The following is a 12,459-nucleotide window of genomic DNA, read 5'->3' on the forward strand; positions in this document are numbered from 1 at the left end:
CAGTTCTAGTTCAGTTCTAGTTCAGTTCTAGTTCAGTTCTAGTTCAGTTCTAGTTCAGTTCTAGTTCAGTTCTAGTTTAGTTCTAGTTCAGTTCTAGTTTAGTTCTATGTCAGTCCTTCTGTCAGTCCATGTAAACCTTGTAATCAAACTATAGGTTTCAATATATATGATATTCTATGGTACCGTAGACAAAGCATATTAAAAATTGTTAACATAGGTCCATTATTTGACCTAACCCCCGTACAACTGAACCAGCCGAATAGGGCTTTTAAGTTCATAATGTCAACAAAAAACTGTGAAACCAATTTCTATACTAGTCTTGATGACCCTCATGAACTCTATAATTATAGGGCCCCTATAAAAAGCCGCCATTCCAAATTTGAATTAAATGTCCACAGTTTTATTCAACAATAAATGGCTCGAGTATATCTGAGGCAGGGTACAATGCAACTTAAAAGTTTTATTATGAATACTAATTTACATTTTACTATTTATCACAGATGTAGGGTATTACATAGTCGGCCTCGCCTGACTATTAATTCTTACTTGTTTTATTTTGAAATTATTTTCGTTTTTGCAGGTTTTGTTTTAGAAAAAAGTGTAAATCTTCGAATGCCCTAAAGGCAATGTTGCTCTTAAAACTTGTCACAAGAGGAAAAGTACTTTTAAAGTTGTTTTTAATAAGTATTCGGTTATTAAATATTCCATTATTTGATAACTCTAATAACAGCGTTGGTTTGAAATTATAAATACTGGTTATTGCAATTCATTTGTCACAGATTATTGACCTATATCACACCTATTAATGGTTGTTGTTATGTTTTGTTAACTTTTAGGAAACATAATCGGGCAGGTTCTTAACTATAATACTTTTTTCGTCGCTTTGCATCGCTTTGAACAGGAAATTTGACCGGTTTATTTTTTTTCAAACAAAAAAGAAAACTATAATTATTTCAAAACTATTTATAATATAAACAATAAAGATATTTTTAAAACAGAAACAATCTAAAGTGCTGAAGATTCCGTTATACATATATAGAGGTCATTTATATTGTCATAAAGGAATCAGAATAATGGAAGTATCGTGGCTTAAATTATGAGATTTTATTATAGCATTGCAACTACCGGTGTGATTGGAAAGTAATTTAAAAACAAAAAATAATAATAGTTTTAAAACTAGTTCACACCTACTTAATTAGTATTTGACGAAAATCTAGAGACCAGAAACATTTTTTTAAAAATTGAATATATTCAAGGTGTTCTACCTTGGGGATCTCAGACTACGCCCTTAAAGCTCGCATGAAGTTCAAAATCAAAATATTAACTCTTAAGTTAAATGGACTAACCATTTAGAAGTTAGTAACAATGTATCATATCGATGGGCATGACCGACTATAGTTTCTTATCTGTTACATATCTAAATAAACATAATTCTCAGGAAGGGATTTTTACAGGGATTTGCGTCAATTTTGTGCAGAATTTTACGGAAATCGAGAAAGTCAATATATTTTTATAAATTTTTTTTTCTGACAAATTTTTAAAAATAAAAAATTTTTCGTTAAGAGAGCTTATATCAGGATCACGGTCACGAATGTCGAATGCTTTACGTGAACACCTGCCTTGACGGCCTTATTTCACGGTGGTCTCTTTTATCTACTGGGTAGACTTGACAACGGTCTACCATCGCCCCTGAATCCTTCAATGAAGAACGCAGGTGGCAATTTTTGTACATGAATGTACCGGTCCATGTACAAGCACTTTGCTGGATGGCCTAGTCTTGGTCCACAATGACTTCAAGGAAGAGCATTCATGTTTAAATTTTTGCTGATGACTAATGTCGATGCACTTTGCTCAAGTACTCGAGCTTTCTGATCTCTTGCGAGAGACTAGGTCCTAACGGTCAATAAACTCCCAAAGTACAGTTTGATCAGACATTAATTTATTGATTTTGTAGAAATCGTACGCCTTGCCTAACCTTAATGTTGGACCATCAAGGCCAACTTTATTCTACAGAGAATTTTAGCCTTTCAAAGACCACACAACCATTAAACAATGTCAAACCACTAAGGCCAATATTATCCTCCAGAGACTCACAGAACATCAAGAGTTTCCGATTCCATAATATATACACCACCACTCTGTTAACACGACCCCATTCAGAGATTTTTATCAAATAGTGATTAAGCGATTCATTCATATTGCGCCTCATTGCCCCAAACTCTAGAGGGCTTGGCCTATAATTGAATGAATAGCAGATAATGTTGTCATCCACAAGTTGGAAGTTTGACATGAAAGGTCATTTATTAAGATAAGAAATAGGGTGGGGGAAAGAACGGAACCTAGCGGTACCCCATAATTAAACTTGGACTCGTTTGATGAGATCGCATCTATAACAACCTGTATAGTGTAATCTCTGAGAAAGCTCGAAATAAATCGAGAGAAGTTATTACCGATACCAAATGCAATTAGTTTTGATAAAAATGCACCATGCTACACTCTATCAAACGTCTTTGAAATATCTAGAGCTACCACTTTACTTTTGCCAAAATGGTGAATGGAATGACACCATTTCTCCGAAAGGAAGTAGGTCTCCCATAGAGCGACCTATACGAATGCCATACTGGAGGTCGTTAAGTAAATTGTTGGTCACTAAATATTTGGTCTACCCTGGAGAAGGCAAGGCAATCATTTTGTTAAATCAAAAGGTCGTCCTATCAAATCCCAACAATCCAACGTAATGCGCAACTGTGCCTCTGCCTAACCATAATTATCGACCACCAAGGCCAATCTCAAATCCCAACAATCCAATGTAATGCGCAACTGTGTCCCTGTCTAACCACAATGATCGACTACCAAGGCCAAAGTTCTCGCATCCAAACTACTGAGATGGCTTTGTTTTTTCCGTAGTAGCATCTACATACATATTTCATAGATTGAAATATGTACCAAAATAAATCACAATGCCTCTTCAACTGAAGTCGTGTTGAATAGTAAGACAACTGTTGAGGTAACTACAAAAATCTGTACAAATATATATTGACTGGAGAAATATCAAGGGGATATTCCCGAAATTTATCATTTTCAACTTGTTGAAAGCAGAAATGTACAAAAAATTGAGTCCAATGTTAAGATATCTCGAAGTAGAAAGAAGGTATGTCAAATATTTGACAGAATAAACTTTCAGATGACATACAACATTTAATAAATAAAGTTCTCTAAAGGTGATGTTATAAAGTCTGGAAAAGGGCCCAAAAAGGCATTTTTTGCAAACTTCAGAACACGATATCTCGAATCCCAGATGTGATGGAGAAATTCTGAGGCCAGATTCACTGCAGCTCAATCCTTAAGAAAAGCATAATTTGGTTTCTTATATTCCCGGAGTTTCATTCATAAACTTTTAATAAAGGTTTATTAATCAAGTTTTCATACAAAATGTGTTCTATAAACCTTTGATAAATTTGTATGAATGAGGCATTAATAGTTCTTAGAATTTATAATATGTACCTTTTACTGTCTAACTTGCAAGCTCGCTTTTAGATAAACTATTTTAGTAACGATCGCAGAGTCACTCTTGTTTCCCTAGTAATACGAAATTATCAATGAAAACTATTTCGAAAACAAATTAAAAATTGCTTGTCATCGAGACGTCAACGTCAAAATTCAATATTAAATCGTAATTGTTTAAAGTGCAAAGTCATTTAATTTTATATACAATTTCTTTCTTCCTCATATAATAATGCTCGTGTAGTTTAAAATTTATTTAACAGACAGATTGTGTTTTCACTTGTTGAAATGAAGTATTCTAAAGCGAAACAAAATTTTCGAGATTATTGTTCTAATCTTTTCGGTTGTTTCTAATTGAACAATTTCTTTCATTTTATAAATTATTAATTTTAAAAGAAGTCATTGAATTATTGTTTAATCGGGATATAGTGATTAAAAATTCTTTAGTTATTCGATCCATAATGTATATTGAAAGATTAAAACTATTATGACACACACTATAGGGAATGCCTTTTGTTGTATTCGAAAAACTTCCATAGTGTTCAAAGTTGTTTATTATATATATAAGAATGATAACGTATTACTTCTACTTAAATCAAATCACAAGTTTCTAGGTACTAGAGATTTTATCAAGTTATACGAAATACCACCTTCAACTGGTACTACATATATGTATTTCATTAACGATATTTGAGATCTATGATTGTGGGGTTTGAAAAGGGACAATAACAGTTGTAATTTAAATTAAAAACAGTAACTTGAAAGAATTAATTCCTTCAGATAATAAAGGAATGAAATAAATATTTTTCATTTTAAGCGATTGCGCAGTCGTTGTTGTGGGATGTAATGCTCATAAGTCGCTTGCACCCTTATTGCATTTGGTGTCGGTAATAACTTCAATCGATTTATTTCACTTTCTCAGTGATCGCATTATACGATTTGTTATATATGGGATCTCATCAAACGAGTTCAAGATTAATTCAGGGGTACCGCAAGGCTCCGTTCTTTTTCCTATCTTCATAAATGATCTTCTATGTCAAACTTTCAACTCTATCTACTCTTTTGCCGATGAGAGCAATATCTGTTATTACTATTCATTCAAATATAAGCCAAGCCATCTAGAGATTAGGGCAAGGAGGCGCAATATGAATAAATCGCTTAATAACGACTTGATCGAAATCTCTGAATGGGGTTATGTAAACGGAGGCGATTTTAATGACCGCAAGACTCAATGTTGTTTTTTTTCTAACACATAAACGTATGACTGATAATGTTAGTCCATTTATATTTATGGGTGGCGTAAATATTAAGGGATCAGAAACTCTTGATGTTCTAGGCATGCTATGTCCGATGGACTAAACACATTTTCCAACTGTCGAAAGAAGCATTCAAGTGTCTTGGTTTTTTTGAAGCGGTGTAAGTTATACCTCACTCTATCTGATCTTCTTACTATTTACACCACTTATATCCGACCGAAAATGGAATACAACTCCCATGTATGGGTCGAAGCTTCGAAGTCTATTTTAAAGCTACTCGACCGCGTACAAGAGAGGGTCATTGTACTTATCGGTGAAAGTAGGTTATCCAATTCTATTGATTCACTGGAGTACCGTCGCAACGTGGGATGTATTTTACTGTTCTATCGACTGTTCTATCATTCCTAATACCCGTATATTTTCACGTAGCACACGACTGTCTTCAAGAACACATCCAGTTGTGGTCGATTGCCCAGTAGACCGCAAAACACATTACAGGATAAATTCATTCTTCAGCCGCAATGTTCGTATGTAGAACAAACTTCCTGCAGAAGTATTCCCCGCCATTTTCGATGTGAAAAGGTTTAAATAAAATGTCACAAACACTACATCCTCTATCCTCCCTCCCACAACATATTTTACTAGTTCTAGTACAATGCACTACATGAGTAAGGGTCATCCCCTGAGCAAAAGAGCAGAGGTGAGAGAGTGAAGAAGGGTTTATGTGAAAGTGTATAGGTGAGGAAGATGTTTGAGATAATGGCAAAAAGTATCAGATCTTCTAAAGAACTGAACACTGAAAAAAAACACAAGAAGAAAAACAATCTAAACATGGATATCTGCAATGCAGACTGGGAAGATGAAGAAGATATTTCGAAAACTTAAACTGAGTCAATCTCGGAAAACTCCAAAGGATATAATTTGGAATATATTTCAATATCTGATTCAAATAGTATCAGGTCTCCTGAGAAACTGGATAATAAAGAGAAAACCAGGAAGAAAAAAACTTTCTGTGAAAACCAAACCATAACTCTTTCAGACGATAACAGAATCCTGCAAGTTAGGGAGACAACTGCAAGCAAGCTGTTTTACATGTTACGTTTCACCCAGATTAAATATGTATTAAAGGACGCAGACTCTGAAAAAGGAGAACTTACTCCAAACTGTATAATAGAAGACACCAAGACGATCTCTGACTCTCCGTATTCGACGTGAAAATTCAGACTAGAACAGCATAGAAAAGTAGATCATCTGATCAACAATAAGAAAGTCAATCCTTCATTGGTTATTTCCCATTTTAAGCGATTGCGCAGTAGTTGTTGTGCCTGCGATGCTCAAGAAGTGTTCACTAAAGCGCTTGCACCCTGAAAATCGTTTTGGGAAGAAACATTTGCATTTTGGAAATTCTTGCGTGCTAAACTGATCATGAAGAAATGGGATATCTTTCACAGGAAAGATAAATCGTAACTCCATTTATTTCCTCTTGAAAATTACGAAGTTTCCAAAAGTTCTTAGACAAATACTAAAATGAAATGATTATAAATGGAATTGAAAATTTCAAATTAAATTTAATCTCTAACAAGAAAACAACAACAATTTTATTAAAATATAAAATAAATTACTAACATAATATTAATTACAAATTAAGAAAATAATCATATTTTACAGACGAGTAGCAAATGAAGTCAAACCAACATGTGGTGGTGGAGGACTAAAGATGGGTTTATTATTTTCATCGACATAATCCTTATAGGCAACAAAATTCACACGATCCCAATCCAAACGTTCACATACACGAGCCGAATAGTAGCTAGTACAATCGGCGGTCAATAATTTATAACCCAAACGACGACCCAATTCCATAAGTTCCAACTTAATGCGTACACCCAAATTCTTACCACGTACATCGGGCTTAACGCAGGTCATAAAAGAGTACAACAACTTATCGACATTATAACGTTTAAAGACATCAGCCTCACGACTGGCAACACCCAATAATTTCAAAATTTGCCCATATTTAGTATTGCCTTCCTTTTCGGCCGATTCAAAATACTTGTCTATGGAGGAGGGATCCTTAGGTACAGCAGTATTAACAGCTACCAATTCTTCTTCACCATTTTCCTTGACTTGTACACCCAAAATACTAGTGCCACCTTGTAGACAGGCCAAGATATCGGCACGATCGGTTTCACTGGGTACTACCTTAGGTTCCAAACAACTTAGGGGTTCATCACGATAGAAGTGCTCAATAATAAAGTTCACAACTTGTTCGTATTCGTTGGGTTGTACAACGCGAAATTTAATATCATCGTTCCACATTTTGGTCTTGTACTTTTCTCTTGTGCAGTTGGCAAAAAACTAATTTATATTAATAGTTCTAGGGAAATGGGTAAGCATTATATTATTATTATTTTTTTGTAATAAAAATTTATCAGTTTAAGATTTCTTTTATTGTTTTTTTCCACGACGCGATAAGAACAACACTTATTGTAGTCTAAATTTTTTGGTTAGTTTTAAAGATATATAGTACAAATTACGAGTAAGTGTTAAAAAAAATAGGAAATAAAATAAGTGGCATCTATAAATAAGTAATTGAAATAAGTGATAATGCTGCATTGGGACCAACCCCTAAAAGTATATATTGATATGAATTTATAAGTATTTTGATTAACTAAGTAATTATTATTGGATAGATGGTATTTTTACTTTGATTGACCGTTTGTAACAGCTTTATACAAATTTTTTTAAATTAACAACGCTTGAAACTTTATGCGATTCCATTTGGTATAGTTTCTAAACATAGTTCCGGATTATAAATAGAAATTTGGTTTGTTCAGAATGAGTCTGCTATTAAAATCATAACAAATTATAGGAATTCAGATAATGTAGCACAAAATTGCGTCATTTCTACTGATAACGTTATTTAAGAACTACATACAAACAGACAGATATGTAAAAAATTGCCAATTCATGGATTTCCCTAATTTATGTGGCATTGATAAGATCGACAACAAATTTTATAAAACCGTTCTGAAAATATGTTAAGTAAATGCGGCATATCCTAAAGGCTAGCAATCGATGTTCTAAAAGGGGTCTTGGTATTAGGTTTTATGAGTTGTATATTGGGTTGGCACTCAAGGATCCAATGTGGGGTAGTTCTATCATTTTAGGGATCATGAGTTCGATTTTAGATGTAAATCTCTACAAGGGGCGTTTGGTAGATAGATTGATAGATAGATAGATAGATAGATAGATAGATAGATAGATAGATAGATAGATAGATAGATAGATAGATAGATAGATAGGTAGATAGATAGATAGATAGATAGATAGATAGGTAGATAGATAGATGGATAGATAAATAGATAAATAGATAGATAGATAGATATATAGATAGATAGATAGATAGATAGATAGATAGATAGATAGATAGATAGATAGATAGATAGATAGATAGATAGATAGATAGATATATAGATAGATAGATAGATAGATAGATAGATAGATAGATAGATAGATAGATAGATAGATAAATAGATAGATAGATAGATATATAGATAGATAGATAGATAGATAGATAGATAGATAGATAGATAGATAGATAGATAGATAGATAGATAGATAGATAGATAGATAGATAGATAGATAGATGGATAGATAGATAGATAGATAGATAGATAGATAGGTAGATAGATAGATAGATCGATAAATAGATCGATAAATAGATAGATAGATAGATAGATAGATAGATAGATAGATAGATAGATAGATAGATAGATAGATAGATAGATAGATAGATAGAAAGATAGATAGATAGATAGATAGATAGATAGATAGATAGATAGATAGATAGATAGATAGATAGATAGATAGATAGATAGATAGGTAGATATATAGATAGATAGATAGATAGATAGATAGATAGATAGATAGGTAGATAGATAGATAGATAGATAGATAGATAGATAGATAGATAGATAAATAGATAGTATATGCTAGATGGTAGTTAGATACGGGTAGTCATATTGACGCGATGCTCATGTAGGCCGTGCTGGTTGGGCTACCCACGCCGGAAGACCTCATGACGAGCACGAGAAACGTCTGTTTCTCCCCATGTACTTGGACATTCAAAAGATCTCTACTCATCTTTTGAATGAGTATCTTTTAACAGTACCGTCCGTTTGGGATCTTTAGATCCCTAAACTTTCCAAACAGTCCGTCTAAAATCCACCGGCGTCTGTTCCCACATTGGGCTGCTTGGTAGTAGAACTACAGAACTACATACTTGGCGGCAACTATAACATTGTACAATGTCCAAACGTCCGCGTATCCGGTAAGAAGCCTAACAATCTCCGGAGACCCAAACCCCACGTCGAAGACGACAGGTTGTGGTGTGTCGAGTACTACTTGGCCACCTTGGTTAGTTCGGCGGAGACACCGCGTCGGGCTAGTCTGAATGCTACCGGCACCAAACCCAAAAGAAAAGCGTATGCGGAAAGGGGCCTAACAATCTCCGGAGACCTTAACCCCACGGCGATGGCGACAGGCTGTGGTAAGTAGAGTTCTACTGCCACCTTAGTAAGTTCGGCGGAGACACCGCGTTGGGCTAGTCTAAATGCTGGATCCAGCAGTCGCACAACAAAATCAGCATCTGGCTCTAAAGCTGAATGCAGCAAAATAAGCAGCAACGTACCTCTGGATGTCATCCTATGTAAATAACAAGAGGACAAGTCCTCTCTAGAATGGGCTAAGGAAAAAAATAACCATTCTGGAAAAGAGCTCCCCCCTCACGTCCTAAGACGCGCCTAAACGGCAACGTTCTGAGGAGGAGGCTAATCATCAGGACCAGAAGACCGGGACAAAAACGTCCAATACCGTTGGTCCCCAAGCCGCATGACAATTTTGATTAATTTTGTTGAAAGCAGATTTAGTTTTTGTTGTTTAGGGTTCTAATGATCTTTATGGGGTTAATAGTATATAATAACTTTAAAGCAAAACGTGAACTTATAATTAAAGATAACGATTATTTGCCTCGTCTTAGACTTATCATGGACTCTTAAAGATAACACGATAAGAAATGTTAAATGACTATATTTTTAAACGGGATACGTGGACATTTTAAGTCTATAAAAGATTTATTTTAAAATAAATAAAAATAAACACATTTTACAAAAAAATAACAATTTTATTTTAATACGACGAGTATTCTATAAAATAAAAATTGGCACACTTTTAAATTTAATTATACAAATATTTTATAAACAAAATATAAATACTACTTATTAATCACATTTACACACGCACCGCCAAGGTGGTCAAACCCTCGTGAGGTGGTGGAATATTGGGAAAAACTACTTGACCGTTTTCATCCTTATAGTCAGAGTAAGCAATAAAGTTGGCAACATCCCAACCCATACGTTTGCATAATCTGGCCGAATAGAAACTGGAACAGTCAACAGTTACTAATTTATAACCCAATTTCTTAGCCAAAGCCATGAGTTCTTCCTTGAGACGTGTGCCCAGATTCCTACCGCGGCAGGTGGGTGTTACACATGACATAAAGGAATAGAAAAGTTTATCGACACCATAACGATTGAAGAGATCAGCCTGACGATTGGCAACACCTAAGAATTTCAAAACTTGACCATATTTGGTATTGCCTTCTTTTTCAGCATTTTTAAAGTATTTATCTACCGATGAAGGATCTTTGGGTACACCAACATTAACACCCACTAACTCTTCTTCACCATTTTCCTTGATCTGCATAGCCAAAATGCTGGTGCCGCCTTTAAGACATTCCATGATGTCAGCACGATCGGTTTCACCGGGCACTACCTTGGGTTCAGAACTGCACAAGGGCTCATCGCGATAGAAGTGATCGATAATGAATTGAACCACTTGTTCGTATTCGTGGGGTTGTACTACGCGTATAACAATATCATCGGCCGACATTTTGTTCAAGTGTGTTCCGTTAGAAAGCGTTTTATAAACTAATTTTAATTTCTAGTTTGAATTAATTTAATAAGTTCTCTTACTTATTATTTTAGTTTATCAGTTTGAGAAGCTTTTGTGAACAAATGTTTTTTTCCACCATTGATAAGAATCGTTTGTTTTCATTTTGTTTTAAATTTTCTGAACACTAAACTAATACTATTTACAGTGATATTATTTATTTTATAAAATTAATACAAGTGTTTTAATAATTTTATAACTCAATTGTTTAGATAGTATGCAGACAGAAGATTTGCTCGTGCCGTGTTTGGTCAAATCGGCAAGAGCAAAAGAGAAAGAGAGTAGCATGATTGTATTTTGAACTAGATTGTTAGTTCCTTGATTTCTCACTTATAAAAAAATGGGTTAAAGAGCATTGTGTTAAAGACCATAGTGAAGAAGCTGGAGTTTAGATATTAAATGACTTAGTTTATTGCATAACTTTAATAAAATTTTAATTTTACGTAAAACTTTTCATTCATCATTCGCATTTTCATATTTTAATGAAAAAAGTTTATTTTGTTTTATAAAACTACAGAAATTCTGGCAACTCTGTATAGTTCAGACAAACATTTGTTTCGTTATCGATAATATACAACAGAAACAGTAAGAAAACAAGAAATTTAGTGTCGACACAAACCTATGTATTTCTATAATAGATTTTATTGTGTTATAGGGTTGCCAAAACTAACAAACAAACTAACTAACTAACTAACTAACTAACTAACTAACTAACTAACTAACTAACTAACTAACTTACTAACTAAGTAACTAACTAAGTAACTAACTAACAAACTAACAAACAAACAAACTAACTAACAAACAAACTAACAAACAAACTAACTAACTAACTAACTAACTAACTAACTAACTAACTAACTAACTAACAAACTAACTAACTAACTAACTAACAAACTAACTAACTAACTAACTAACTAACTAACAAACTAACTAACTAACTAACTAACTAACAAACTAACTAACTAACTAACTAACTAACTAACTAACTAACTAACTAACTAACAAACAAACTAACTAACTAACAAACTAACTAACTAACTAACTAACTAACTAACTCACTAACTATCTAACTAACTAACTAACTAACTAACAAACTAACTAACTAACTAACTAACTAACTAACTAACTAACTAACTAACTAACTAACTAACTAACTAACTAACTAACTAACTAACTAACTAACTAACTTACTAACTAAGTAACTAACTAAGTAACTAACTAACAAACTAACAAACTAACAAACTAACAAACTAACAAACAAACAAACTAACTAACTAACAAACTAACTAACAAACAAACTAACTAACTAACTAACTAACTAACTAACTAACTAACTAACTAACTAACTAACTAACTAACTAACTAACTAACTAACTAACAAACTAACTAACTAACAAACTAACTAACTAACAAACAAACTAACTAACTAACTAACTAACTAACTAACTAACTAACTAACTAACTAACTAACTAACTAACTTTTAATTTAATCTTTATTTGCTTAAAAATTCATTTACAAATTTCTTAATGAATCTAATCCCGCGAAGCTATTAGGCTTATCTGCAGGATAATAATACATGTTAATAATACAAGATATTATGTTTTATATTGTTTTCATTGCGAGTTCAAAAAGTATAATTTTAGTAGTTTTTTTCTTTTGTGTATATTTTGAATATTTTGTAGATTT

The 12,459-nt window shown here is 33.3% G+C and overlaps 2 protein-coding genes across 2 annotated transcripts; both read right to left on the bottom strand.

Moving 5' to 3' along the window:
* Positions 1–6,330: 6,330 nt before the first annotated feature.
* On the bottom strand, positions 6,331–7,927 carry LOC111686556. The gene has a single exon (XM_023448921.2). It carries the CDS (start codon positions 7,077–7,079, stop codon positions 6,423–6,425), a length of 657 nt encoding a protein of 218 aa, XP_023304689.2. The 5' UTR covers positions 7,080–7,927; the 3' UTR covers positions 6,331–6,422.
* A 1,997-nt stretch (positions 7,928–9,924) lies between these two features.
* Positions 9,925–10,774, bottom strand: LOC111686554 (arylalkylamine N-acetyltransferase-like 2). Its single transcript, XM_023448919.2, has one exon. The coding sequence runs from the start codon at positions 10,710–10,712 to the stop codon at positions 10,053–10,055; it is 660 nt and encodes a 219-aa protein (XP_023304687.2). The 5' UTR covers positions 10,713–10,774; the 3' UTR covers positions 9,925–10,052.
* Between the last annotated feature and the right edge of the window lie 1,685 nt (positions 10,775–12,459).

This window comes from Lucilia cuprina, chromosome 6 (assembly GCF_022045245.1).
Source record: "Lucilia cuprina isolate Lc7/37 chromosome 6, ASM2204524v1, whole genome shotgun sequence".
NCBI classification, from domain to species: domain Eukaryota; kingdom Metazoa; phylum Arthropoda; class Insecta; order Diptera; family Calliphoridae; genus Lucilia; species Lucilia cuprina.